Genomic DNA, 23777 nt, shown 5'->3' on the forward strand with positions numbered 1-23777 from the left:
TATTAAAAGAGGTTGCATGGTAGCCCAGAGGGCCAGCAAGAAATCACATACCTATTTCTTCTAACTCCCACATGCCCTCAAGGCCACAAAGGTACATTCTGATGTTTCAAGTTAACACTGAAATCAATTTATTTTTAGCTTCTGGATCCACAGACTACAGTCAGGGTAACAAAGGAATTTAGTTTCCAAAATTGTGTGCAGTAGCTTTGCCTCTGAATATGTGAATGGAAGGCTTGCTAGGAATAAGTCTAAAATGAATTGTATAGCTCCATTTCTGTCCCCAGTGTACAATACAATACAATTTTACAGAGTTTCATATGCAAAATTTCATTCATTTACATGAACATGTAGATTTAATTAGTCTCCATCCACGACTGGGAAGAGTAGGTTGACCTATTTAAAATTTAAGGTAGAGTATAATGTAACTACCATGCATCTGGCTTATGAATAAAATATGTGGCCTCTGCCTTAACCAATCCCTTCACTACTATTAATCTCAAATCCATAGGAAATATATTTTATACATTTTTTTTCTAAAGATACAACTTCTTATTTGTTATAATAAATTCAATATCTGAAGGTTATTGTGGTGCTAATTAACTTTCTGACACTGTTAGCTGCCAATTTCTAAACCTAAAGAGAGAGACATCTAAAAGCACCACAGAAGACTGTAACTGCTGAACCTGAAAGCTTTAGACTCCCAGCACCAGAAGGTCAAAACTCCTCTGACGCCTAAAGAGGAGAAACAAGCTAAAAACTCTTCACCTTTGTTTAATTTGTTTTGCTCCATAATGTTGTACTGTATGGGTGCAACCTCTTGCTTTTGCTGAACAGAGGGTTTCCAGTGTTTCTCATTCGTATCCCCGCTGCCATTGTTAACATTATTGCTGATATTTGACTGGATGAGTTGAGTGGTGGCATAAGGAGTGGGCTGCCCGGGTTGGCTGACAAATCTTCCATCCTTTAGATTTGGACTATTGAAGGTTTTCATCTCATTGATTTTGTTGCTTAGGTCCACGTCACCATATACAGTTGACTCAGGCAACATCAGGTTTGTCTGCTTGTTGTCCAGCTGATTGTTGTAATTTGCTATACAATCGGCTAACCACAGAGGAAAGAAAAAAGAAAAGGTCATTCTGTTCGCTTACGCTATACTTTCAATGAAATTCCCTTTAAATTTTTTTCAGTGCAAAACTATACGGTTCATAACCACAAGCTACTATAATTAACTAAATAATTTATAGAATATAATTTACCTCATAAGTTATTACTTACAGTATTAAGTCTCTTCTGTTTCACTGTAAATTGAGATCTACTGAATTGTATCTTCTATGACTTACCTTTTTTTTTTCCTTTTTTTTTTTTTTTTTTCCCTTAGCATTGTTTCTTTCTTTTTTTTTATTTTTATTTTTCTTATGTTGGCCACATTGACAGTATGAGCATCCATTGAATCACTGCGATAATTTTCATTCAAAGGAAAAATCAACCCAAATTTTATAGTGGCAATAACTTTATGAGACAGTAATTTTGCATCAACACAGAATAAACAGAATTTAGACTTTTGCTATCAGTATAAGAAACTGTATACAAAAGATTTTTACGAAACAGACTGAAAAACGATTTCATGTTAACAGAATTGAAGGGAAACAGTACAATGTTAAAGGTAACTCAATACCCAGCAGCAAAACTTTATTTTAGCATTCTTTCCTTGTACAGTATTGTATGTTGGTTTACAACAAAAAGACAGGAAAACACTCTGGATTTTTGCTAATTGCTTTGAATTCTTCAGGGTAATGCCGTAGTGATACCACCGTCCTGGTGTGCTAAATGTAGACTGCATAGATAGCATAAATTCATTCTTCTAATAGTTATTGCATCATTAGATCAGTACTTATCACAATCATATGTTAACCAAATGTGCATTGATGCTGAGGCCACTACTGTGTGAATCAATGTGTCTGCCTTTCCAGCTTCTCTATCTTCTATGACAGTAGTTCAGCAATTTTTTTTTCCTTTCCTTAACCAGTCTTTTAGAAGAATACTGAATGGAGTAATGCAGTCTGTGGATAGGCATTTAGAAGGTTGAGTGAAAACAGTATTCCATGATCATTAAACAAGAATTATCATTTTCCAGCTGATTAATGCATCAATAATTATGTAACAATCACCAGGAATATACTTTTCATCTTTAAAAATATGTAGCATTTATGTTAAAGTGTTTGAATTGAAACTTTAAGTCCATTACCTGTGAAGGCTGTATTTATTTTACCAGAAAGGTTGTCAAGTAAAAATAAGTACAGAATTCAGGATTTGACTATTGTACTACATGAAATAACTTCTAAATACAAAGGACATTCAATTTCAAAAATATTCCCTAACACATACATTTTTCTTGAGAAATATTTACTGAAAAGAGGAACAAAATAATATTTGAGGAAGAAAATCAGTGATCCCCATTTACAGTGATTAAGGAACAGTACCAGAACATGCCACATACAATTTATTCATTGCACACTGCATACCCTTCAGCTTGTATTTTTGAAGGTTTTACTGTTTGATTTATTTTCCTTTCTTATGTGAGTTGATATTTATTTATTGTCTCACAATCTTCTCCTTCCTGATTCTTTCTTCTTAAATGTCTTCATTTCTGATTTTTCTCTCACCTACTGAGACCACACAAGTCATTTCTCCTTTCCAAGGGCATTGTATTATACTGGGCAATTATATATCCAATATATTCCTAATTCCCAATAGTTTATGTGTTGGTATATTATCCTTGTAGAGTCACTTGTGACATAAATTCTCACCTCCTTCCACTTTCAACTGCATCTGATTTTTGTATAGGGCAATATAATCTATACAATATATGCAGAAGAGACATTTTAATACAAATGTAATAGAATTCCTCATACAAAGTACTTAAACAAAACTGGCCCACCTTTATAACAGAAGATTTATCCTGTTAGACATTTTTGTAGCATTTCCCTTTGGAACAACAAGTTCCCATACTGTTAAGTTAGAAGAATCACTAGGAACTACTTGTCTGACCCCCAAGTTTGCAATCTCTACTTCAGAGGAAGGAAGCACTTTGCAACACAACCAAGCTTAATACTAAAGCTAAATCAAGAGAGTATCTGATGCTATAACTGCTGTTATAACAGTCTGCAAGTCTCAGAAATGTCATTCTCTTCCTTTACTGAATTTGTTAAGTTTCAGTTACTCAAATCTGCCATTTGCGTTTGCTACAAGAGATGAACAGAATCAAATAGAACAGAAAAGAATAGTCCAGCTGGAAGGAACTATAAAAAACCATTGAGTCTAACTGCCAAAAGTTAGACTCACAGGGCAAGCCAAAAATTAAAGCATGATATCGAGGGCACTGTCCAAATGCCTCTTGAACACTGACAGGCATAGGGCATCAACCACTTCTCTCAGAAGCCTGTAACAGAGCTTGACTAACTTCATGATACAGAAATGTTCCCTGCTGACCAGCCCAAGCCTACCCTAGTGCAGCTCTGTGCTGTTCCCATCACAGCTCCCAGGAGAAGGGTTCAGCACTGCCCCATGCCTCCTCTCCTCACAGAGCTACAGAGAGCAGTGAGTTCACCTATTGGCCTCTTCTCTAAACTAGACAGCCTCAGCTTCTCCTCACAGGACATGCCTTCAGCCATGTTACTGGTTTTGTTGCCCTTCTCTGGACACTTCAAAGGACCTTAACATCCTTTTTATATGGTAGAGCCAAGAATTGCACACAGTATTCAAGGTGAAGCCATACCAATGCTAGATGTAGCAAGGAATCTCCTCTTTTGACAAGCTAGCTGTGCTGTGTTTAATACATTCCAAAATGTGGTTTGCCCTTATAGCTGCCAATGCACACTCCTGGCTCATGTCTCTATCAGAAATCTCTTTACATAGCTATTTGTGGGCATAATATCCTCGGGCAGAAAAAAACACAAATCCCTAATGTTAAAATCTTTCACCTTCTCCTGAAGCACCTGGCACTGGTCACTGTCAGACAGGATACAGCAGGAGATGAATTACCACTATCACATTATGGCTGGTTTCACATTAATTATGCTGGAGGTAAAGCTGTTTTGCACTTATGCAACTTCACTATAGGCAATCATACTTCCTTTCAGAAATTCTAGGAAGTGTTCCTAGCAAAAATTAGCTACAGATGCTCGCAGACTGTAGGCAATACAGAAAAGATACATTTTCATTTCTCACCAGTTACAATGATTGTGTTAAAACAAAAGGATTATCAGGTCTTTGTAAAACAAATTCTATAACAAATAGTACTTCCAGATAATTTTCTCCTTTTGTCTTCCTACTGCACTCACAAAGTTTTCTTTAAGACTACTCTGAATCCTGCCCAAGATCCTGGGATTGAGCTTTTAACGTAAGATTTCACAATTGCTTTCAGATAGTGAAGTTAACTTATTTTTATTTACACATCCTAAATAGAAAACCAGCTACCCACTTTTGTACAGAATGGAATTCCAAAGGAGGTTCTTAATGTGCCAAAGAGTGTCTGGCAAGTACTGTAGAGATTTTTCTTTCTTTCTACCCAACATGCCCAAAACTTGTTGAAAATGTCACTGGTACCATTTTGGTATTTGTCCTTCTCCAGCCAACTAACAAAGATGTACAAAACAAAATGAAGTTGCCTTCTGTTTGCCAGATGTGAGAACATACATGTTCAGTGCAACTTTTGGTAACATGGAACACTGCAAAGGCTCCTTCAGTTTTTGACACGACTGGCTGGGGACCGAAGGGAACGGAAAAATCAGGATTCAAAGATGGACAGAAAGCATAATCATGACATAGTGGAATGAAACTACATTAAATGTGAACATGTTGGAAATAAAAAAGAAAAGTAAATCTGTTCTCATGTATTTTGTACTTTATGTATTTATGTACTGTGTAAAGAAAGTTCCTTAGCAAGGTAGAAACATATCTAACCTGGTCGACTGTATGTTGTAAGGTTGCCATCACTGTTTCCGTTGCCAGAGGTGCAGCAGTTGATGGAGCAGTCATTGTGATTGTTCCCTGTGTTAGGCCAAGTATCTGCTAGCCAGGGCTGCGTGGCTGGTTCACTGATGTTCAGGAGTCCTGGCCTTTAGAAACAAAGTTTGGTCACTTCAGAAACTAAACAGAGACATTTTCAAGCTGCAATTAATTCTTCACATTAAGTTCGATGCCACATGTTTCATAGAATTACAGAATAGCTTGGGTTGGAAGGGACCTCAAAGATCATTTATTTCCAATTCCCCTGCCATGGGCAGGACTATCCCTCACCAGCTTAGGCTGCCCAGGGCCCCACCCAAACTGGCCATGAACACCTTCCACAGTTTCTCTGGGCAGCCTGTGCCAGCACCTTACCACCTTCTGAGTTTAAGGGCTTAAGAACTGAAAAACACAGCTTGATTCTTTGGTACAGTTGTTTCTAGTTTTTTATATAGTCTCCTATTCTGAAGTGCTGAACTGCACATCTGTGTTTGTGTGCACCCTTTAAATGTCTGTAACACTTTGGGTTTATTGGCTTTTCTTTTTTTTTTTTTTTGGGGGGGGTGGTTGGAGGGAAGAACTTCGTTTTTCTTGGCATCTTTTCTCCTTATCTCTTAAAGAAAACAAGGGAAGAAAAAAGGGGGATTGGTATTTGAAACAAATAAGTACAGACCTCAAGCATGGAAGTAAGATGGATATGGAGAAATAAGATTCATTTGCAAAAAATTTGCAAGTGAATAGTCACAAACTTTTGGTAATTTATGAAGACAGGTACTAATCACTATCAGATACTACTATTGTTATGGATCATATGGAACCACTGGAAATGTTCGTAAAAAATAAAATGTTAACCTCTGAAATCGCTAGTTGAGAATACAAACTGCATGTGGTTTGTTATGGAGGATATAGTCTGCTAATGCTGCAGGCTTAAATCACAATCTCAGAATGACATTTAAAACATCTATACATCCATATGTGAATATATTTCTTCACAGTACAAGTCACCTGACAATTTAACATGGGAGGTGATGAGGCATGACTTACTGTCAGGCTAATAAACCAGCAAATACACATGCATTAGACAAATATTTTTTGTAAATCTGAAATAAATGTACAACTATGTTGTCCCATGAGCAGCCCAGCCAATTTGAAATAACCTGCCTTTATTTTTTTTTCCCCCTAATTGTTAGTGAAAATATATCTCTAGGCATTTGGAGAAGACAAAGCCTTCCAGAATGTTTAAGCACTTCCAAGGCTTGTGCATTGGGTTTCTGTATAGAGGGTGATACCTCCTTTGCTGCTAAAATTTGCTTTGTATTTAAACAAGTTGTCCTGCAAGAAATGTGTTGTGAGATATATAAGCAGGGGGAAACTCTGCTGCAGCCATTTAGGTGGAACTGTGGACCGAGATGTTTGCATTGCAGCTCCATGGCCTGGTACAAGATAGGAGATCATCTTTTCCAAAGATCTTTAACCTCTGCAGTGAATTACTTGAATCCTTCAAATGCTGGCCTAGTATGTGGTGGGGTGGAACAAGCAAGCAGCTGTGTGGGTGCCTGGATGCTGGCTGGAGTCAATCCACTCTAATTACTATTACTTGAATTCTGTCCGGAAGAGGGATTGCCACAGAAGTGGGTTTTTTTTCAGCACCACTGAAACATGCATTATTTTGAAATAGCTGAATGTGATATTTTGAATTCTAAATACTGCTTTAACATGCTTGTATAACTGCACTTGGCTAAAAGGCTAAACCTTTCCAAAACATTGTGAATATAATGTGGGGAAGTGAAAGCACTGAATATGAAATTCAGAGTAAAGATTTTTATATAGCAAAGATATTTTATATAGCAGAATTGTTTTTTATATTCTACTAAATACTGTACAATGTCAGATGCTCTATAAATGCCATATACTTGAATGGACAAAAGAAGCAAAGATGTTAGCACCTTGAACCAATTACAGTGCTAGACTGTGACACTGATCCTTACAACAAGGACAGTAAAAACCAGTGCTGCTTCTTCAGCAGCTATAAAATGACTGCACACGAAGTAGACACTTCTGGGTTCATTTCTGCCCTCTGCATCTATGCGACTGTGCTTTGTCTACCTCATGCTATGGGAAGAGCCGAAAGCACAGTGGCACAAAGAGCACAAAAGGCTGTTAACTGTGTATCTTTCTGAACAACCTTGTCAGGGAAAGATGGTCTGTATCTGCTCTCTCTTATTTTCTCACTATCCTGGGGTGAAGGCAGCAGCCCAGTGATTTACAGGTTTGTCCATTCAAACATTGCATGGTAACCGTTCTAGAGGTTTTCCTCCTTGGTTTTATGACTACAGCAACACAGCAGCATGCAGTTCAGGACACAGAGATCCACAGTTGCTCTTAATGTGCCAGATTCAGTAGCAGTAGCAGATTAATATGCATAGCATTCTAGCATACTGGGAATGTTTAATTTTATGCCTAATCTTTACCATTACCAAATTTTTGTATGGTCTTCCAAATTAGGAATAACAAAATACCACTTGTGAAACAAGAATTGATATTGAATTTATCACCCAGCTGTTCTCCGAGATTTTAATGTTTATTCCAGTGTCATGCCAAATCCTTAACTCAAATGCTTACAAAAGGGTATGCATGGAAAATGCCAGAGGAAAAAAAAGAATGAAAAAAAAAGTGTGCTAATAAAGTGACACTGCTCTGACATGCTTTTTTTTTTTTTTTTTTTTTTTTTTTTGCTAAAACTGTTGTTTTATGTCCTGAGGATATCTCCATCTCTATGTGGAAAAAATAAATCACTGTTTTGTCCATTGCCATTCACTAACTAATAACATAAAGCCAGTAAACATATTTTAGTTAACTCATAAATCTGGAATAGACTTACTTCTCTAAGAAGGAGGCTTTAAATTAAAAACCTACCTGTTTCCCTCTCTTCCAGTGCAGATTTCTTGCAAGTGATGGTTTAACTGTTTTGCATAGACAGCAAGTCACCTAACAAGCAACTTGTGTCTTCAGAAAAATTTTCCAATAATTTTTTTTTTTCTCTGTTGTGTTTGCGAACCATCTATATTTCTCAACCTTCATAAATGCCTCGACTTAATTACTTCTGCTCCTTCAATCAGCTACCACCATCAGACCTCTATTTTGAAGTTAAAGTGCTCCCTCTGCTGCTCATTTTTTTGAGATGCAGCTTTTACAGGTTAACAAAGCAACTCAGCTAAAAATACCCATGACCCATTCTTTGGAAATCAATCTAGAAACTAAGATCACTTCTTTCTAAGCAGAAAAATACATGGTCCAAACGTATACATTTATATTATACATTAAAATGCATTTTTTCATATTGCTGTTATGCCACCACTTACAAGGACAACTGTACTCCCAGCATCTTTAAAGGTTGTTGTACACAATTTACAGCATTAAAAACAAAGCACGTAATTACCTGCCTCCACTGCTTACGGCATCTCCTCCTCTCTGATAGGTTACTGTAATATTTAAAGATAAAAAATGAAATAATTTAAAAAGCGGAAAAGATTCCTTAAACAGTAGTATTAAACCTGCTTTTGTTTCATTTCAGCTAAGACAGTAAATGTACAGTGTTTATACATGAATTGAGAATTTCATCCTGAAAGTCACTCCTTCTAATGCAAGTTTATACATAATACTTCTGTTTCTTGATAATTGCTACTCTTAGCTCCATGAAAGTTTCATATTTCAGTTCCATTCAGAAAAACACAAACAAACACACGTATCGCTTAAGAAAGCAGGAAGCCATACATCAGGTCGAACTTATCCTTAACATAGCTCTGCTGACTTCAGAGGAGTTACTCTGTGGAAGAATTTAGGTCATATATTTATTTCATGAATGAGTAAATGTTAAAGCTTTGCTCTACCTTATTCTCTTGGTAAGATAAAAGAGGTAGCATGATTTTATAACATACTTTACTTCCAATGTAAACAATGGCTCGTTACAGCTGAAACTACTACAAAAACACATGGTTTTTCTGAATGCTTCTGCACTTTACTCCTGGAACAAGTTTACTCTAAAAGTCCACAGAAGCTTTGAGTTTTACAACATTTTACAATTGGATTTAATAATGATAGCTTTTTTTTTTTTTTTATCTAAACCTTTACATGTATAAATCTTGTTAAAAAATCACTGGCAGAAAGACTGCTTCCTAAATTAGTAGGAATGGCTTTTGCTACTTCATAAGCATTACACATTAACTAAGTGCATGTGCACATGCTTTTATTTTTTTGGCAAGCACTGCATATCCTTCACAGGAAGCATCATGGTTAAGAAATTATTATAAGTAATGCACCCAGAAGAATCAGTGCTATATGTTTTGCAGGCTTGCAGTGGACTAGGCAAAGGGTTAAGGAGACTGCCTCCTTGCATATGTTCATGGATTCAACATTTCCCATCTAAGAACGTGTTGAAGAAAAGCAGCCAAATTCTGCTCTTTAGAAGAACTCCAAACTGGGAGTCTGCAAGAGAGAGATAAATGCTGGCAGTGATTACAACAACAGGATTAAAATGTAGAACGCTTTCTACAGGTAAATCTTACTGTAGGTAATGCTAAAGAAGAAGGTCTGGTACCATTTAAAGTCAATAGGACGCATGACTAGAATCATGGATTGAAAAGGGATTTTTTTTCCTTTAAATGTTTCCCATAGTTCATGTTTTTCCAATTTCTTTAAAAATTGCAGTGCTATTTATTTTGCAGCTCTGACATATCTTATGGAGCTGTGGTATATTTTCCTTTAATGTTAAGAACCCAGCTGAGAAAATGCATATTAGCTAACCTACCAACCTCTGCAGAATTTCAGTAGCATGCTACAATTGTGACTGCAATAGAAGCTGTTAAGCCAATTAAGTAACAGCAAAATAATAATTTGAATTAGTCTCTACTGTGGATGTCAAAGGACTTCAGAAACGTTAGGGGCCACTCTGACGCATGCTGAACAGTAAGCAAATCCACTGAACATAACAGGATGACTTTTACAACAAGATACTATTCAGTGTGATTAAAAGCATGTGGATAAGAATTTAACCAATTATTGCTAGGTCTATGTCAAGGAATGCAGAGAGACATAAGTTTGCTTCAGCTGCAGTCCAACCTGGAGGATGCAACACAGCTGTTGTCCAGGGGCCAAATCAGTACAGCAATTTTGAGCTAATATTTTAAGATAGATACTTTTGGCTGATTTTGCAGAGAAGGAATTAAGTGGCTTTTACCCTCCCCAGATATACACAGGGATTTTGTGAAAATAAGTGATTTAGAACAAAGGAGAAAGATATGACCTGCCTATTCCCTCAGCTTGTAGCTAAAAGGAATGTACATACAACAGTGGTGGGTAGTGAATGCGATGAAGTGTTTCCACTGCAGAGGAGAACCTGCTGACCTCCCAGACTGTGAGGCTGACTGAAGGTCCCATCTACAGAACAGAAAGGCTCTCCCCCGCTGACTGTGGTGGTCTATGGCACAATTTATGTCATGGACATATTTCATACATTTTTAAGCAAAGAGAAAAAGAGGATGATTTTAAACCCACCCCAAATTCAAAATATAACATGTATAACAGGAATACTGCTTTGTAATTTTGTAGCACAAACATGTTTTAAGGCAGCAAGCAAAGAAATTTAACTGATAATTTGCTTTGATTTTCTGTATTTTTTAAAAGAAGCAACTCCTAGGATACTGATTTAATGCAAAGATAATAGGAAACTATTTCAGCAAATATAATCCCATTTTACCAATGTTGTAATCCCTTACAACTCAGCAGCTAGGCTCTGCAAAGTCATTTCTCCTCCATCAGAAGTGCCTTTGACATCACTAGATGGAGGAGGCCACACTACTTCATTGCAATGCCAAGAAGAGAGAGCTCAGGTTGCACAAACTGACAGAAGCATGCTACAAAATGGTGTGCTTGCAGCACATGGTATATGATAAAATAGTACACAGAAATGGAATAAAAGTGTCAGATACAAAGCAAGTATAGACTACTTAGAGAATAACATTATGATACTTGTCATTAATGAAATTATTTTAAAAAACTTCCTAACAGCTGGGCTGGTTATGCCAGAAAAGGAGAAACAGTACCATGAACACATGCTGAGTAACAAAGAAGGGGGGAAAAGTGCAAATATATACCTGTTGGTGTGAAGGTAAAAGACGGGACTGAAAAATCAAAACAAAATACAAACTGGTTATTAAGCTGAAGAAAGAAAAGGAAACATACCACATTAGTATAAATCTAGCAGACAGCTGAACATAAAACAAATGCAAATAACTAACCCAGAAGTTCAGTCACACTGACACAGAAGTAGAACTAAGTTTGTGATTCAAAAGATTGTCTCCACAGGCACCACTGGAAAAAAGTTTGATACTCCACTGCGCTCCTGAAGGGAATGACTGTGGTCTTGCCTCTGACTACCCTTCAGTTTGGTATCTTCAGTTTTTCTGAAGACCCTACTACAAACAAAAACCCTACACTGCTAATCATTTTAGAAAGCAGAATGACAAATTCTTAACAAAGCCTTATCAAGGTCCCATTGAATTTTATCTGCAGCTTACCAAGAGAACCAAGTAAATGCTATTACGCTCAACTAACAGGTACACTTAGGCATTAAGTAAGAAAATAAACATATAAAGGAAGAAAGACAACTTCTGCTTTACTGTATCAAGAATTGCACCATTTCTTTTTTTAAAAAAAGCCCTAAAACCTACTGCAGCAACTCATTTTTGTTTTCATAGAAGAAATTGCTAAACAGTTATTATCTACCTTAAGGATGTAATACCTTTCAACCTTTCAAGCCATGGCTTTAGGAGGGAAAGGTTAACAATGGAACAATGACACTGCTTGACAATCTTCACTCTCACTGCCACTATAAATCCTCTTTGGATCAATAGGGCCCTTAATCCAAATACAGAGAGATAGCATCTGCTTTTCCTATTAGCACATGCTCCCCCTCCTGTTGACAAGACAGTATAGTTTTTGTACCACTGATGGGTAAAAAAAGGCTAATATTGCCCCTTTTGATCTAATAAAAACAAAGACCAGTGTAAGAGGAATAATAAAATATTCACTAAAAGAAAATTTCAGATGGAATTTGATCAGCAAATCTATCACAGAAAGAAAAGGTTCTAGCTGAGAGAACAATAACTTACTACAGTTTATGCAATAACTATGAGGTTGGGGGGGTAGGCTCCAGAATGTCTTGCTTTATAATTCAGGAAATGTTCTAGGTTCCCCCTGCTTTTTCCAATCCAATTTATTTCCAAGAGTATGATAGAGTGCAAAAAGAAGAACCTTTAAGCATTATACCTAATCCAGGCTTGATTTATAGTACAGCTCTTTACTGTGAGAGTTCCACTGCATTTTCTTTGAGCTAGGCCTTTTCACACGGTCAACTTTAATTTAGCTACATTCAACAATATAGAACTGTCATAACAAGCTTTCATTAAAACAGAAGGTGTATTTAAAAAACAGTTATTCAAAAGAAATCAAGTGTCTCAAAATTAACTTGCAATCATAAGGGCATGAAAAAAATCTAAAACTACTGACTCACTACTTGCCTGTAAGCTGAGTAATAAACCTAGATTTGTTTTTAAAGAAATAGAGAACAGAGGAACAGAGGTTCAACTACATGAATTTTTTACAGCAACCACACAAAGGAACAACTTAATTCACAGAGCTTCTAATAATAAACTCGTTTGAGTGTGTAAGAGTACTAGTACAATATGTGTGTGTGGGAGTTTTAGCAGATGTCAGGACTGAAGCTAAACATAAAAATAAACAAATAAATGCAAGACTGAAAAAAGTTTGCACTTGAAGTGATGACTTGATGCACTGCAGAGTGGCAAACTACTTTGCAATTTATATTTTCTTGAGGATTTTTTTTTTCTTGAGGAATACTTGATAATGGAGATGTATACCCTGTTTTTTTGGCATGAGTTTTTATAAAAATCCACACCAAATTACACAAAAGGTATTTTTTTAGAAAATATTGAACAACACAGCTGTTTCAAGCACTAGAGCAATAGTTGATGCCATTAAATTGACCGTTTTTTAGGACAAATTGTATGCCTTTTGCTTAATTGTAGGTACTGCTGAAAGCACAGTGATGTTAGTTTGATAGAACTGTAGAAAGGCAGTATGGCAGCATGCTATTAGTAAAACAAAACAGAGCAGGCCAATGCAGCAGAGTATTGAAGTCTGTCTTATCTAAGAAAATCTAGAAGAACAAAATTAAATTTGTCCCTGATCTCTGTGGTCACAACTGCAATAAAACCACTTGGCCTAAAGGCTACCCAAAGCATTGATATTTTAAAAGCATGGAGGGCACCTGAACACTGCACCCTCCCACCCCCCCCCCCCCCAAAAAAAAAAATGTTTTCAGGTTCCCATTCACTCAGTTGCTAATTTTAACACTGCTTCTTTTTCATAGCAACACACTGTTACTGTTAAATACATTGTGTTATATTTGCCTACCTGTCTCATCCATCATTTATTCAATTTGAAGTGACTAAAAAATGCAGTCACATGACACCCTTCGTCCACTGAGATATGCGCACCTTTGCAGCCTAGGTCTGTTTTTTGATGGCCGAATACTGAAGCAAAATCTCACTATTCTTTCAAAAGCATTCCATTTTCTAATTAATTCCAGAATTTATGGTTTTCACTCCATAAGTGCCTACAAAGCATTGGTTTGAGATGTAATGAAGTGCATCGTACTAAATTCAGCTTTACCTTCAGGGCTTAATCAAAAGATTATTGTATCAGGAGAGATTTTTTTTTTATTCCAGAAGATCTTTCAGGTAGATATTCTACTTTTGTTTGTCATGGAATATAATGTAAAGCACTGCTTGCCCAACAATCTGACATAAAAGGTACTGGTAACATGAAAACTAAGAGTGCTTTAAAGTTAGTCCCACTGCTATCCTTGTAACTGAATGCAGATGCAAGATTTGATAGCCCCAGAATTCAGTCCCAGACAAGGGTCCCTTGAGAGCATTTATGAAAGAGTCTTGGAAAGCACTATGTACTGTTGTGCTTTCACAAACAGTCTTTTTACCACATTCCCAGGAATATAAGGAAATTCAAGTACACACACCAGAAGCATCATTGTAATCGACACCACTGTTAGTATTCTTAGCAGTAAGCAAAAGACTGAATAAGAGGGACAATAAGCAACCAACCAATTGCTTTCTTTTCAGATGGTTCAGAAAGTTGGGTAGTAAGGACATACTGGAAGCTCCCAGACGTAAATCCATCTTGTACTTTCCTCATTCGTACAACTACCTTTACAAAAAGCTAGTCTAGATATTTTTCTAAATGCTCATACCTTAAAGTCAAGTTAAAGTCAAGCCAACATGTTGTGTAAATAATAGTGCTTTCTACATAAGCTACTTATTCAAACTTCCTGAAAACATTGGCCCAATTTGATAAATCCTGCATAAAATCTTAAAAGAGAAAGAGATCGATGATGAATTGCCAGTAAAGAGGCATTCAGCAACTTGGAGATTGAAACATAGTATGGCACCTTTTCTGATACCAGCATAAGTACTAGTGAGTCCATTTCGCTTCTTCCTGTGGCGATACAACCAGATGCTGAAGACCATGAGGATAATCCAACAGGCTGCACCGATTCCAGCGATAAAGGCAGGCTGTTTTACTACGTCAGAGATCTGCTGGGCTAAACTGACTTGATCTTCTGAAGATACAGGATTTCCATGCGAATCTGAAAAAAAGGACATCACAAATCTCTAGTTAATCTGAATGAGCAAATGCAAGAGGCAACACGAAAAGAACTGACAGGACTGTATCCAGTTCTTCATGGCAATATGCTTAAGATTGCTCATCAAAATCTCTTCTTATAGGTCTGGACAGAAATATCTGTTTTCAATATACAACCCATTCTTCCAGCTCTACTGGCTTCTGTTTGTAGTGATTGCTAAAATCAGACCACTGGATTGTTGGTTTTTTTTTTCACTTTAGCAAACAAAAACAGTCCCAGAAAATTCAAGAGGACAAAAAAAAAAAACATAGACGAAAGCTCAAGTACAGAACAAGCTTAGTGTGTTCTTAGGGCTCTGTGTAAACGCAGAAGTCAACTACATATATATACAATCCCATAACAGAAAGTCACAAAACAAAGACAAATTCAAAGAACATTCTCCTGATGTTGATGTTGAGGGATATATTTTAATTTAGCAGTTCCTGACAGATGACTTAAATATCATATTACACAGTCCATGTACTCTTTGCAGGTTCCCACTTTGACTTCAATTAAAAAAGACTGAATATTTAAGAGTTTATAAAGAAGTACAAAATAACCAGTTCTGCTCACTTAACACCACTGAAAAAGCTCAAAGATGATTAAAAAGGAGTTCTGAATTGTTAATAATAGTCAAGTAGTCTTATTGCTACTGGACATGCTGCCTTCTTCAAATACTGTTTATCCCTAAAATTCCCAAATTAAAATAATGAATGCGTATTTTTTCCACTTTTTTTTTTTTTTTTTTTTTTTTCCTCTGTAGTGAAAGCACAACCAATGATCAGTCTTTTGTTCTTTTTCTGCATTATACTTTTGCAAGAACCTTCTAGGAACGTTAGTAAAAATATTCAGTCACTGACAAATGCTAACTGAAATGAAGCAACTCAAAGATAAAATACTGCCTTCTTGATTTCTTAACCACTACAGTGAGTTCTCACTGGAAATTTCATCACTGCACAGGCAAGAATTTGAAACCTTTAGTCAGTCAGAGCGGATATTGCTTTACACATTCCATGTTTAGTCTTTGAAAAACCCATTTTTATTTTTGTGTAAATTCAACAAGGTTTTATTCAACAAGGGTTTTTTTTTTTTGTTGTTTTTTTTTTTTTTTTAAATTGTGGATAGTGACATCATATACTAGAATAGAAATTAGTGTTTTTAGGTGAAAGATATTGTTACAAGTAACATTAATAGAAACTACATATGATATGAAGACCTGTTCACTTAAAAACCATCACATTTTCTCTAAGGACTAACAAGTGACTAGATTATATTTCTGTAGCCCATCTTGTATTGTTCCAAAATAAGCCTAAACAAAATAACAATACAAAAGAAACTAACAATATAACTATATAACTAAAAAAGAGCAATATAAAATGGATATGGAATGAAAACAAAACCAAAACCTCCTCTGAAAAAGGATATCTTCATGAATGGGAAATGATTAAATTAATAACAACCCTTTTCCAGTGAAGAATTTCACATTTCATTTTCGGTGATATATCTGTTTGGCTAAGGAATCATCACTGCCTTTGACTGCTACCTTATTGGAAATTTTATTTCATATTTCCAGCCCCTTTATCTTCTGTGATCCGAAGCATACTGGCTAGTCTGAAAGTTTACCAAGCAGACTCATTCTTTTCTTACTAATACACTCTTTGTGTCTGCTGGGTTTATAGATTTCATGCCTATTTGTGCAAGGTTAAGATGGGTTGCATCAGATTTTATGGAGACAGCCAAGCGAAGTTCCACGCAAGTGGCCAGATGGGCTTAAACATATAAAGTATACTGTGACTAATGAATTAAAACTGTCACTCTGTTTCTCATCTTTTGTCTCTTTGCAGCTGAGGCCATATTAAGATATGAAAACTTGCATCACCAGTCTGTTTGCAAAATGAGTGACCCTACTATTTCTCTATCTTTAAAAAGCTATTCCAACTAGTACTTCTTAATGGAATAGAAAAAAATATTTCCAGACAGCTTATGTCCCTGAATACATTTGGAAAATTGATAAATGTTTTTCTCTAATCCTTTAAATATATATATTTAAAACAATAAATCCAGAAAATAATAAAAAACTTAAAAGCTAAATGAAGATGTTTTTAAAACATATCAATAGTACAAACATACAGAAATTCAGGAACTTCATACACAAACATTTTGCATTGCTCAGTGAATGCATATCTGAAGATCACAAAATACTGAAGAATCTCTTTGAACACTCATTCTTCTAATTTTTAACTAAGAATCATTCCATGGTATTATTTTACTAGCTATTGCAAGCATAATAACAACATAATAAATTTGCTGTTAAGAAACAAGGCTTACACTACACAGCATACGTGCAGACTGCAAGTGACTTTACACTGAATTAACTGTTATATGCTTACATACATAGTGACAAGAAAAATGAGCATGTGTACATGTATATTCATACACACAACACAGTAGAAGAGAAGAAAGAAGGGCTTTCAAAAGGCCACATTTAATCCATGTACCACGCTTATGATTTAAAAATAGAAATCAAGCTAAATATACAGCAAGGGAAAGAAGACCTAGTGAACTTGCCATTACTAATAATTTCCACATACAGTGTCTTGGAAGCCTTTCTTTGAGAAGGGCAACTTCACTCTTTGCCACAGTCCCATGTGAGATCAATCTGGAAAAAACCTCTCGAATGAAAAAAATACTTTCTCTTCATCCTAAGAAATTTCTGGAAGCTTTGACCGATATATAAACAGTTCATAATCAACATTCCTGTTCCTGCTTGCACTCCTCAGGGAAACATGCCAAAATAATAAGCAAACATAAAGATTGTAAGGCAAAGTGCATCTTACTGTCAGAGCAACTGCCACAGCTTATAATGTACTTTAGAAGGCCTCAGAGTTGTTGGAGCAGGCTGATCCCATAACTGCCTGAAACCAGCATATTATCACACTGACTCATCCCCTTTTCTTCTACCTTGAGATAAGAACCTCACAGAGCATGTTGATTTGGCTATTGCTTACAGGCTCTCTGATTCTGACTGTGCCAAAGCTCCAAGTTTCAGACTTCAATGAAAACTCATTACAATTCATGTCACATAGAACTGTGAATTTTAATTCTCTATGTAAAATATTCATGTAAATAATGTAAAAATCAATGTTTAAGTTGTCAAATGCTGAACAGATTACTAATATAGAATTAAGATTGGAACGGTGAAGATTTAAAAAGACAGGAAATTCCAGGTTCACAGGTATGCAGGTAATGTCAATTTTGCCCTGTATGTGTACAACATATAGTATAGTACTTGCCAATATGTCTGTCTCATTTAGTATACAAATGTACAATAGGAAATAGGAAGATATCATTTTTGTGGGCATTGGTAATTTGAGCAACTCAAAACCAGCAAAACACTTGGAATCTGCAACATGATGTCTGATGTTTCCTCAAATACATGTGGTGTGGTACATTATGAAAATTATACAATAAAATACAATCCAGTTAAGAAAATGCTATTTTGTCTCCTCTCTGGTAATGCGTATTTCTAAAATTGGAAAAACACCATTTTTGTAAATCAGTCCTACAGCACACAGCTTGTGAGGAGTCAACCAAAAGTTGGTGTGGAACGACTTGCTCTGTGAGGAAAAAAAATCTCCTTTTACCAAAGGGGATATCAGCAAAACCCACCATGCAACTACCATTTCAGAACTACTTGAAGGGCTGACAGAATATTATCTCTAAACAAAACAATTAGAGTAATGATTCAATGAGACTTCCATAGCATGCTGAGATATCCAATAGTTGAATAATGTACTCAGTATTTATAAAATTTCCACAGACATCTCAATAAATAATGGCATCACATATATTAATAGGAATTATGCATTTATGAGTCATATTAACTGGTGTGAGGTCTATCAGAACTGGCACCCTGTGCAAAATATGTTGCAGGATATTCCCTTTTCGTGACTTACTTGAAAACTAGCATATGTTATATTACTGAGATATTAGAGAATCACTGAATCACAGAATGACCTTGGGTTGGAAAGGACCCTGAAGATCATCTAGTTCCACCATGGCAGCATAAGCAAGGTAGTCACTGTCATAGGTGGTATCACATCACTGGACAGATGTAAGGCTAGAGATCAGTTTGACGTGAAAATTCTTATCTTTCTGTACAAGGCAATTTTGTAATCCATGTGACAATAAAAATATCCTATCAAATTTTTTCAGTACGATTTTTTTTTTCTCCACAGAGAAACATGAGGATTTACAGTGAGCTGTGGATATGAAGTACACTTTTTTTTTCCTTAGTGGCAAAGATCTTTCTTTTTTGTTATGTAAAATACCAATTTTTCAAACAAACAAAAAATGATTTTCCAGGCCTTGAAATAAACAGAAAGCTGTAAAAGGCCACTTAAAAACTCTAAGGAAGATTTAATGGCAACCAAAGAGTGTGTTTTAAGGAGACACGTGATTTTTCAGCTGACTTCATGATTTTAAACATCAGAATATGATAACAAGAGAGTATATTGTTGGCTTGCCTCAGGAGGCACTCGAGTCTCTGGCAGTGCAGCTCAGTGAGCTGCCTCACATCAGTAGAGACACAGAAAATGGAAGAGCTCTGCGCTTACAATTTGTACCTGTCTTTGTATCAGGTTAAGTGTGTGCACAAGGTCACTTATCACAGCTCAGCTGATGCATGGTATTGTGATTGCACACCTCAGCTCTCAGAGAATCCAATTTCTCTGTTCCTCCCCTCTTGTTCTGGAAGGCAGACTATGGGAGGCGAAGCTTCCTCCTTTCACACACCTGGCTGAAATCTGCCCAGCCATCGCTCACAACAGTCACAAACTGGTGAGCAACCTGCATAGTGCACAGCCTCAAAAATGAGTTTGGTGTGTAAGAGAGTAGGTTACAGTGGGGAAAAAAAGTCTCACATTAAATCTCTTCTTCAGACATTTCAAAGCCAGCCACAATTCAGACTCATGCTTCATAGAATCACAGAATCACAGCATTGCCTGGGTTGAAAAGAACCTCAAAAATCATCTAGTTTCAACCCCCCTGCTGTGTGCAGGGTTGCCAAACACTACACCAGGCTGCCCAGAGCCCCATCCGGTCTGGCCCCGAATGCCTCCAGGGATGAGGCATCCACAACCTCCTTTGTTCCAGTGGGACACCGCTCTCTGAGTGAAAAACTTCCTCCTAATATCTAACCTAAACCTCCCCTGTCATAGTTTAAAACCATTCCTCCTTGTCCTATTACTATCCACTCACATAAACAGTCTTTCCCCATCCTGCTTGTATGTTCCCTTCAAGTACTGAAAGGCCACAATGTGCTTTTCTGCACACTGAACTCACAGTTCCAAAACAAAACAAAACAAAAAAAGCTATTATACTAATTCAGATATCAGAAAAGAATTCCTGAATGAATAGTTGGGATCAGTGAAAAATGTAGGAACTTAAAGGCAAACATGCAGTTCTCAGAGCATGTTGGTATAGGGAGTCAGGACTCTTTCAAACCTTCTAAAAGGAGCACCTTTCCTCCCTCTCTCTGGCTTTACTTCCCTCTCACTATAACCATGTAATTTATTGCTGGTGAAAGGTGCCAACTGATGACATCAACAAACTAATTTTCTATCTTCAGAAGAGCTACTAGAAAACTGCAGTGTCTGCTCCACGCCCCTGCTGGGACTGCATCCAACAGCTAAGAATGCAAGTCTTTGCGGGAATTGTAAGAGAACTGGAATTCCCTTTCCACAATGTAGTGTTCAGTAAACTGGAGCCATTCACATGCCTTGAGGATTTTAGCTTGATCTATACCAAATAAAGAATATTCCTCTTAAGTTAAAGTACTAATTTTCAGCAGCTCCTGCAGTTGTCTAAAGGATTGCACAACTGTCTGGGTAATCCTTTGTATTGTTTTCAGTGACATGGATCTCCCAAAGTCTCTTCTTTCCACATCTTTGTCATGAAACTGTAACAATCAAATTATGGCATTTTTCCTACAGAATATGTAGTTTTGGCTATGCCACTTAGAAGCAAGCAATAAAAAAATATGAAATCAAATCCCAGCCACTTAGAAATATATGGTTTTTAGCAGACTAAAGGCTTACTTCTGCATTTGAACAGCCTCTGAGAAAGCCTCATGCTTTCTAACATGGTATCAGTAAAGGCCAGCATCAGAAAAGTTGGCAAAAAACCCTGACAGAACATCATTTATTTCTTTTTCCATTTACCAAAACTCTAAAGTGGTTAAGTTGCATTATACAGTTCACCTTCATTTAACATTTACTTATCATCAGAGAAAAGGAAAAAAAAAAAACGTGGCCATAAGGAATTTGGCTTTGAAATTCTAGTCTACCTTTTAATTTACACTCATTAATCTTAGATTTTCTAAATCTTAACTGTACAGAACAAACCTAAATTTGAATGGAAAACTGACTGTAGAGAAGCACAATCTAGCAAATAACCATGACTTTTTTTGGACATATTAATGGAAGATTACATAAACCATATGCAATTTTTTCTTAAAATCTCTATTAATCATATGCCTGTGTAAGCCAAACAAATTAAAGATAATAGTTGGAGAAGTATATATAGGTGATAATAATTGGGGAAGTATATATAAGGTTACTCCGAAAGCAATGCCTCCTACTTATTTCCACAGAAACTACAACAACTAAAAGAACACAATAACACTATTTAGTAGAGCAATTTCTCAGCTACAAAACACTATTTTTTGACACCATTCGCTATGCATTTTCACCAGTGATAAAGAAGAGCTTGTGTGCTGCATTCGCAAAAATCTGCACCAGCTGACGTGATCCAATGTCAGCGTCATACTGCTGAAGCACACCACACACTGCCTCACTGTGCTCACATTCACTCTTTGGTCTCCAAAAACATTCAGCAAGCGTCTGTGAATGTCAGAACGTTCCGTTTTTTTCCACATGGAAGGAAGGACTCAGTGACACACCTTTGTCTCATCCAAGCTTTCATGTCAGATGCCATTTTGTCAGAGTGCTCCTCTGCTGCCTTCTGTCACATGGCCACAAAATGTAAAGGAATATTGGTGGGAAGATTCAACCTCTACTGCCATATTACCAACATCCACCTCTGATGTTGTGGGCCAACATCATAAAGCAGGAGGCATTACTTTCAGAGCAGTGCTTGTACATGTAATTTTACAGCAAATATATTACTTGTTCAGTCCTGTTTTCACACGCAATATTTATGTGGTTTTTAAATAAAAAGTCAAGTAACAGGGAAGGTCTACTAGTGATACAAATATAGAAATGAAGACCAGAGCAAAAGATGTAGGGTTTTTTTTGTGATTATATATATACTATATGGTGTAATTATAAGGTAGCCTGGTACTACCTTATCAGGTAGGTAAAGCAGCATATGACTATACCTAAAATTACTTTAAATGCTCTTCAGTGATTCAACAGAAAAGAAGCCTTTCTCCCAGGTATACCCAAAAGCAATGTCCTTGATGTGCATTTATGACAGAATGTTTAGATTAACTTAAGTTAGGAAGTCAAGATAATTGTAAATCACCTGGTACCTTTTATTCCTCTACTGGGGAGCTTCCAGACACAGCTGATATTTATTTTTTCTAATGCTAGCAAGCTCCTGTTTTTTTTTGCATCAATATTCTGATCAAGACAAATTACCTCTCTGAACTAAAGTGAGCCAACATTTAAGGATTCATACTACTCTACATGTTTTATTACACCATTATTAAGCTTGAAATTTCACTTTGATAAAATCAGCAACCAAGAAACAATACTGAATTTGAAGAATCAAACATTTGCACTGATATACTCCTATCTTTAGAATGCAGTTTCAAGACAAGTTTAAAACAAGAAATGCCAAACTCTGCCCATGCAGAGATCAGGTAACATTATTTATTTCAATTGAAAGTATTTCTGATGCCATAAAGGACAAAAGCAAACAAACAAAAATAACTGAAACAGACAGGATTACCAGCAGGCTTACCTAACTGGATAAACTGGGGATCACTTTTCACTCCAGGTCCTGCTCCAGTACTTGCTGCCACTTCCACGCTGTATCGAATACCTGGTACTAGGGAAGGGATGACAACAGAAAAGGTGGAACCATCTACCGTCTTGTTTATGTGGTATCGACTTTCATTGCCAAGGCACCAAACCTGCAGAGAAGTAAGTGTATTGTATGTATAAACATTAAAAATTAAACAGTGAAGGATCATTAGAAGGAAGGTTGACACATTTCCTTCTGCTGGATAAGATTTAGAATCTGTCACTATTTTAAAATCAGTTTCAGTCATGGTTCAGAGTCGTAGAAATTCTGAATACTGGAAAGCTATTTCTTGTTCCAAAGAACAGCTCCAAATACTAATATTACTTGATTGAGTTCATCCCAATTCATTCAATCCATGACAACGCTGCTAATAAAGCTAAAAGCATTAGTAACATGGAACAAGTAAGAGAAACCCCTTAACCAAAAATCATTCACGTAAACAACAAAGAGCATTCAGATAAATGAGTTTGCAATTCTCTTATTAAGGAATCATTCATCAAGCAAGATTTTATTCACTCAAGTGCTTTTCTTCATGACATCAGAGGAGAACAGATACCATGCTGGAATAAAAAGGTTACCTTTTTAAAGAACATATGGCAGCGAGAGATGAGGATTAATAATATACTATCTTCTATTGAGAGACAATGGGATCATGTCAAATCTCATTTTTTGATCGAAACTAGAACACAAATCTAAAAACTTTTATTTGCCATTTTAGAAATCCATTACTATATTCAGTCATATTAAATGACTGGGAAACTGCAGTATTTGTGTGGCAAATGCTTTTAAGGGAATGGCTGAACGCTCAACTGCTATCAAAAGTAGCATAGCAACTAATTTAGGCCTCCTAAGAAAATGATGATTTCTATTCCTTTTTCACAGCTGTATTGCTCTACACTGAATATTTTTTTTAGTTAAATTCAGTAACTTATTTGTAGAGAAG

General features: G+C 36.4%; 1 protein-coding gene across 1 annotated transcript in view; it reads right to left on the bottom strand.

The window, feature by feature from the left end:
* Positions 1-23777, bottom strand: part of ROBO1 (roundabout guidance receptor 1) — a 130649-nt gene that overhangs the window by 21651 nt on the left and 85221 nt on the right. Inside the window, exons 16-21 of the mRNA XM_042867424.1 lie at positions 22772-22943; positions 14552-14749; positions 11160-11186; positions 8447-8489; positions 4963-5117; positions 766-1101 (exon numbers count right to left, since the gene is read on the bottom strand). Of these exons, the coding sequence (XP_042723358.1) occupies positions 766-1101; positions 4963-5117; positions 8447-8489; positions 11160-11186; positions 14552-14749; positions 22772-22943 (931 nt within the window). The remainder of the gene's footprint in view (positions 1-765; positions 1102-4962; positions 5118-8446; positions 8490-11159; positions 11187-14551; positions 14750-22771; positions 22944-23777) is intronic.

The sequence above is a fragment of the Lagopus leucura genome, unplaced genomic scaffold (genome assembly GCF_019238085.1).
Source record: "Lagopus leucura isolate 7727_CA_CO unplaced genomic scaffold, USGS_WTPT01 Super-Scaffold_100001, whole genome shotgun sequence".
NCBI classification, from domain to species: Eukaryota; Metazoa; Chordata; class Aves; order Galliformes; family Phasianidae; genus Lagopus; species Lagopus leucura.